This window comes from Pinus tabuliformis, chromosome J (assembly GCF_031772625.1).
Source record: "Pinus tabuliformis cultivar Carrire ecotype Pingquan chromosome J, CPIR1, whole genome shotgun sequence".
NCBI lineage: Eukaryota > Viridiplantae > Streptophyta > Pinopsida > Pinales > Pinaceae > Pinus > Pinus tabuliformis.
In genome coordinates, this window is record NC_142295.1 from 1497801832 (window position 1) to 1497808859 (window position 7028).

The 7028-nt window shown below is 35.9% G+C and overlaps 1 protein-coding gene across 1 annotated transcript; it reads left to right on the top strand.

Moving 5' to 3' along the window:
* Nucleotides 1-1496: 1496 nt before the first annotated feature.
* Nucleotides 1497-4212, top strand: LOC149233105 (transcription factor bHLH36-like). Its single transcript, XM_089376655.1, has 3 exons — nt 1497-2040; nt 3206-3619; nt 3920-4212. Exons 1-3 carry the CDS (start codon nt 1627-1629, stop codon nt 4016-4018), a joined length of 927 nt encoding a protein of 308 aa, XP_089232781.1. The 5' UTR covers nt 1497-1626; the 3' UTR covers nt 4019-4212.
* Nucleotides 4213-7028: the final 2816 nt, after the last annotated feature.

Genomic DNA, 7028 nt, shown 5'->3' on the forward strand with positions numbered 1-7028 from the left:
CTTCAAATATTCAGATTATGCATTTCTAAACACCCAATATTGGCGGCCTCAATCTGGTCCCATGTGACCAAGCTCCCAAACACCGAATCCGCAATGCCGCGCACTCAATAAAATCTCAAGGCCCAATGGTCTACCGCATGTAATGTTTTCAATAAAACCTCCAGATCCAATGGCCCATCGGGAAACCCCACCGCGTCTTACTATTTATTGGCCAGCAAAGTACAGGTTTCTTCCATTATAGCGAGCCAAGAAATATATACACATTACATATATAATAAACCTTAAGTTGGTGGGAGTTCAGCATCACACATTTAATGAGAGGAACAGCTAACGCAAGTGGAGATGTGAATGTTTATGGAATTGGGTATCCGTGAAGCAGACGGAAATTTTAATTTCTTGGTCGGTTTTTTAGTTGGATTTCAGAGGTCAGAGGATCGAATCCATTGGCTTTGCAGTTGTTTTATGAAATGCAAGAGCAGGCGTCAAACCAAATCAGTTCACCTTGACCAGCGTGAAAATCTTGCTTTAATACATCTCCGCGCCATCAATTATACTTACTACTTGCAAATACTTGAAAATTAATGCATAAATATGACATCACGTGCATAATGGGAGAAACAAGTTCGGACATCACTTCAGAAACTCGGAAAAGAGTACACAGTTCAGTCAATGGAATTCGGATCCGCCTGAGAGGTAAAGTGAAGGACGACCCTGTTCTCATTTCAAATGGCCATACCTACGAGAGGGAAGCGATCTCGCACGAGTTTGCCAAAGGCGGATTGAAGGATCCCATTACAGGCGAAGGCCTAAAGGATGGCGTTTTGACACCGGCAGCGCAATTACATGGCTCGGATTTTGAAGGCAAGAATTGAGCTTGAAAATCGAAACGATGCTGAGCGAGTAAGGGCGCTTACGGATTTGATTAACATCATGAGTAAAGCTCAATTGCAATCATAGGAAATATTCAGTTATTGATTTGCTCCGATACCAAATGTAAAATATAACTACTAACAGCCCAAAGATCATCAACACCAAATATTTCACATTCAGAACTTAATATGTTGTTTAAGATGACATACCTTGACTAACAGCAGAAGATGTAATGGGTGCCATCTTCTGTCTTCTGTCTTCTTCTCAGAATTCGGTTTCTCTCCTCTTGCCCTCACTTCCTTATGTGTTTCTTGATGGAGAAGAATACAACTCTTGTGTGGGAGAGAGAGGACCCAATCCTTTATATATTTAACTTTAAGTCTGGTACGTCCATCATATACCAATTCAACGCTTTAATGCTTTAATCCTTTAATGCTTTAATGCTTTTAATTATAGAATGACTTAATTAGTTGGGTCACATTAAGATTTAGAAACTTCCATTTAATTTCTAACAGGAAGTGGAGACCTGGTACGGTTTTATCCTGACGTCACCCATGACCGAATGACACATAATGACTATGGTGTGTGTTAATGGGATTTAAGAGTACATTGATGGCATGGAATTGGCAGCCTCGCTCCCAGACACCCTCTCAATTAGAGAACATTTGGTCATAACAACCTGCTTTGTGGAAACAGAACTTGGAGTTGGAGTGAGCTGCCTTTAGTATAAGCATTAATTGTATTAACCTAGCCTTCATGATGAGCACGTTCCCCTTTTTCCCGAGAGCTCAATCTGAAAGCTATAACGATTTAGATGTGTGCTCTTTCGTTAATCCCCATGCACCATGGCAACCTCATCACCAACCTGCTCCCATCAAGGTAACGCAGCCTGCGTATTGGGAATTTGATCAGCAGCAGCAGCAACCAGTGATTGATGAATACAGAACGAGTCAGTTTGGATTCAAGCGTCAAAAATATTATCATGGAGATGTCCCGGGGATTATTCCAGTCAACAATTTGGAGATGCCGCCCACTGCCGAGGAGTATTCGGTGCCCATTAATTCTTCCAAAAAGAAGGCTTTTTATAATTTGAGGGAACGGACCAGGAGGAGAACTTTGAAAGTACTCTACTGCCAGCTACGCTCGTTGCTGCCTAGTGTAAATCCAAAGGTAAACCTCACCCACATATCCTTCCCAGATCGTTAAACGATTTTGCTGTCGATTTTTGAAAAATGGAATAAATTTTATTATCAGATCTAATGATGTAAAGCTCGCTGCTACATCATTCCCAGATTGTTCAACAATTTTGTTGTTGAGGGTAGAAAAATGGAATAAATTTTATCATTAGACCTGTTAGAAATCATTATCCTCAGTGTGAGGACGAGATGGATTTCAAAACTATGAATCCGTATTTGTCCCTGAAATATATTTGGGGGCGAAATGGCCTTTTTCTGGTAGGGGCGTCTTTCCAAGGATTTGTTAATACTGAATTGAAGTGGATTTTGTGAAGCTGTAGTTAAACCTGCAAATAATGAAAAAAAAAGAAGCTGTAGTTAAACCTGCAAACAATGAAAAAAAACTGAAAAAAACTGGTAAGAAAATTTTTTATTTTATGAATTCTATTTATCTATAGATAAAAAAATTATGAGTGAATATAATTTAATGAAATATATTTTATATGGATAAATTAATATAGTAGTGTTTATAGTTGAACTAATAGAGTAAACTCAGATAAACATCCATGCAAATAATGAATAAAATTAGTAGGCAAATAATGAGTTTTTAGAGTTTTGGTGTTTGGAATTAATTTGCAAGTAATCTCACCCAACATGGATAGAAAAATTTAGTTAAATTTAATTTTTAACATTAGAAAGAGTTGTTGCACCTCAAACAGCAAGTCTTCTTTGGTCTGTCGTTGATACGACCAAGGAGCACTAAAACGATGGCTGGAGCAAACCAGCCATATATTGGGTATTATTTAATGCCCTCAGACCAGCAGGCCACTTAGCCCGATAACACGGTAGCGGGCAAATATTATTTAATGCCGAATTTGCCCGCTCCCGTGTTATGGGTTAAGTCGCGAACTGCTCTGAGGGCATTAAATACCCAATATATGACTGGTTAGCTCTTTCCCCCGAGCGCTTTTTACGATTGATAAATCTTATAACACCAATAGCATTCCATCGAGTTGATAAGTAAATGGTTTTGTATTGACTTTGCTAGAAAAACACAGGACCATGGAGTCCTTTTCCTGTGATTTCACCGGCCCTGAAGAATTCTTTAATATTATTTCCTGGAAGCTAAATTTTGTCTTGAATGGAACTGGCATTTGCAGAGGCAACTAAGCATTCCAAACACCGTTAATAAAGTCCTGAAATACATTCCTGACTTGCGCGTCCAAATCGAGAAACTAAGCAGAGAACGTGATGAGTTGTTAGCCGCCGCCAGACGATCAATTTCTGAAACTTCCCCCGTGACTTCAAAATCTGCAAGTAACACCGAAGCTGAAGGTCTGATTGACTTTATGCACTCTCCTCCTCCGTCAGGGTCCCTAGCCTATCCTGATCGTCCTACTGCTACAGTAAATGCGGAGCTGGGGCGTTCACAGATAATGATAACAATCTACAATTGCAGACTTGGATTCCTCTTCTCTAGGCTTCTCAGCCTGCTGGAAAAGGAGGGACTTGATGTGCTTAATGCTTCTTCTTTCATGTATCAAGATAAAGTTTGCTATGATCTTCATCTCGAGGTGGGTGAATTTTCCTTAACTCATTAATTGTTAGAAATGCTGAACTTATGTCGATTGAGCATTTTGAAAATATTTTAGAATCAGCAAAGCACAGGGTTCAATTGTTTGATTTTTTTCTCATATTTCAAGATATTTTGAGAATCTGCAATAAAAATAAAGGTGTGTGTTATTTTTGCTAAACTTATGTCGATAACAGATTCTGAAAATATGTAAGCTCAACCTGATTTTGAGAATATGTGAGACATACCCACCAGCAGAAGCAAGGCATAGTTACTGATCCCAAAGTTTTGGTTGTTTCAGATGATTGCAGGAAGAAGTGAAATTGACAAAAGTATTCTGATGAAGAAGCTTCTGACATTATTATGTGATAAAAGCTTGACTGACATTGAAGTCAATTAAAAATTCAAAAGGCTAAGGACCTTCCAGACCGTGATAAAATGCTAAAAGAATGCAGAATGCAGCCAAGTAATCGAGTGCCAAAGGGCAATTGGCTACAAGGTCACAAATTGGATCCCGGAGAAGCTGTTATAAACAGGATATCAAAGCAGAGGTGTAATAGAAATCTATTGCGTAGGAGCATTAACACAATCTGGTTCGAAGATTTAGGATTCAACTGACCTAGATAATAATTTATGTATAATCTATAACATTGTTTTGTACGAGGTGGAATATAATGTATCATTTTTATGAAGGGCGAGTAAAGATTTTGACTGCTTTTTCTCCTGCGATGACTTTGATTTTGAATTGGGAACTACAGCTAGATTAACCTCGTCGAGAACTTAAACTTTGGGGTATTTAAAATCAAATATGTTTTTCAAATTTAAAAAAATAAATATGTTGTGTAGATTTATGGGAATTTTCAAATTTTCAGAAGTTGCGATGAAAATGAAAGAGTAAGCTTGCAATGAAGGTGAAAGGGTCTTAAACCAAATATTTATAAATAAGTTTTAACTTACTGAGTTGCGATTAAATCAAGTTTGTTGCGGAGGATAATCTTTATTGGCTCTAAATTTAAAAGTGACTCAAACTAAAATAAAATATTAATTTTAGCCCCACGTAAAATAAAGTGAAGTAATTAAAAGAAATTATTTTTTTTTGACTTACTATCTAAATAAATTATTTAGATAAATATTTTCGGATAAAAAGAGATAATGATTAGTTAAAAAGTAGTACTCAAAACTCTTGTTATGATATGAGACCAACCAAAAAATTGAAAAATACATTAAAAAAAAAAGAAATTAAAATAAGTGGGGTAGCAAGCTAAGTGGGCTTGATTGTGGGGAAAAACTCCACAGTTAAGCGCGCTTGAGCCAGAGGAGTTCTGGGATGGGTGACCTCCTGGGAAGTCCTGGTTACCGGGTGCAAGCCCCGGAAGTGATGATTGATGCTATGTGATTCGTTCTCCACTTTTCACTAGTTTCAATCCCACTTCTTCACCCCTGTGAGCATCACCCGATGCAATGAGTGCTAAGTGAACTATTCAAAAAATCATGAGAAATTAGTCACTTTACGACTACCTCTCATGGAAATGGTCATCCCCCATACTTAAATTTAAAATAAGTTATTAGAGTTAAATTATAGAGATGAAAGAAAATTACTAAGGTTGATTTATAATATTAGTATCTCAGGTTTAATATTATTTCTTTGGGTTAATAATCCCTTGGGTTTATTATTAGGTTGGGTTTATAATATCAATTATGGTCAACATTATTAATCTCTTGTGTTTATAATATCGATCCCTTGCTCTTTTTAATCCCTTAGGTTTTCAATATTTATCCCTTGGCTTCACTAATTGGTTGGGTTTTTAATATTAAATGGTTGGGTTTATTATTTCCTTTGGTTTATAATATTAATAATCACTTTGGTTTATTAATGCCTTGAATTTAAAATATTATTTCTTAGGGTTTATTAATTCAACCATGTTTATTTTAGTATTTTTAATATTTATTTTAGGGTTTGTATACCTTAGGTTTATATTATTAGTCCATTTTGTTTAATATTATTCCCTTAGGTTCATAACCCCTTGAAGTTTTAGTATTAATCCCTTGGGTTTATTGTTCCTTTGTGTTTATAATACTAATCACTTAGGTATATTATTCCCGAGTCAAGCATGGTTTATTATGATGTCAACCACGGTCCAACATGGAATTGTGATAAGGATTGTCTCAATACGAAAATCAACGATGGTCAATCATGTTTATTTTAGTGTTTATAATATTTATCTTATGGTTTATATACATTGGGTTTATAATATGAGTCCCTTGGGTTTAATATTATTCCCCTTAATTCATAATCCCTTCGGGTTTTAGTATTAATCCCTTCAGTTTATTATTCCTTTGGGTTTCTCACATTAATCCCTTGGGTTTATTATTCCCTTAGGTTTATAATATCAATCATCGTCCACCATTGTCAATCATAGCGAACAATGGTCAACCATGGTTGACTGTCGCATTGTGACAAGGATTGTCTTGCAATGAGAATAAACCATGTTCATTTTAGTGTTTGTAATATTTATATTTGGGTTTACCAATGTTAGGTTTATAATATTAGTCTCATGGGTTTAATATTATTCCATTGGGTTTATAATCTCTTGAGTTTTTAATATTAATCCCTTGTGTTTATTATTCCTTTGGGTTTATAATATCAATCCATTGGGTTTAATATTATTCCCATGGGTTTATAATACCTTGGGGTTTTAGTATTAATCCCTTGTGTTTATTGTTCCTTTCAGTTTATAATATCAATTCCTTGAGTTTATTATTCCCTTAGGTTTATAATATCAATGATGGTCAACCATTGTCAATTATAGCCAACCATCGTCAACCATGGTTGAATGTCACATTGTGACAAGGATTATCTCACCATGAAAATAAACCTTATTTATTTTAGTGTTTGTAATATTTATATCTTGGTTTACCAATGTTGGGTTTTTAATGTTACTCACATGGGTTTAATAGTATTCCCTTGGGATCATAATCCATTGAGTTTTAGTATTAATCCCTTGGGTTTATGTTTCCCATGGGTTCATAATATCAATCCCTTGGGTTTTTATTAACCTAGGTTTATAATATCAATCATGGTCAACCACAACCAACCATGGTCAACTGTAGTCAATCATGGTTCGATCTCACATTATGAAAAAAATTATCTCCACTTAGGGTTTATATACCTTGGGTTTATAATATTAGTCCCTTTATTTTAATATTATTCCCTTAGTGTTATAGACATATTTGGGCACGGCAACCCCAATCGCATATGTCCATAAACCAAGGGCTTCTAAATGCCTAAAAGTGTTGTTTCATATCCTTAAGGAACAAGGTCAGCTGATTACATCATTTCCCTAAAGATCTACCTTAAAAACTGCTCAAAACTGGTCAAAACTGGACCATACAGACTGCTCCATGCTAAG

What these genes read in the sequence shown, in the direction of transcription:
- LOC149233105 (XM_089376655.1), top strand. Translation starts at nt 1,627, where the DNA reads ATGATGAGCACGTTCCCCTTTTTCCCGAGAGCTCAATCTGAAAGCTAT. An exon ending in TGCCTAGTGTAAATCCAAAG is followed by an intron (nt 2,041 to 3,205) that starts GTAAACCTCACC and finishes TGGCATTTGCAG; the next exon opens with AGGCAACTAAGCATTCCAAA. An exon ending in GCTATGATCTTCATCTCGAG is followed by an intron (nt 3,620 to 3,919) that starts GTGGGTGAATTT and finishes TGGTTGTTTCAG; the next exon opens with ATGATTGCAGGAAGAAGTGA.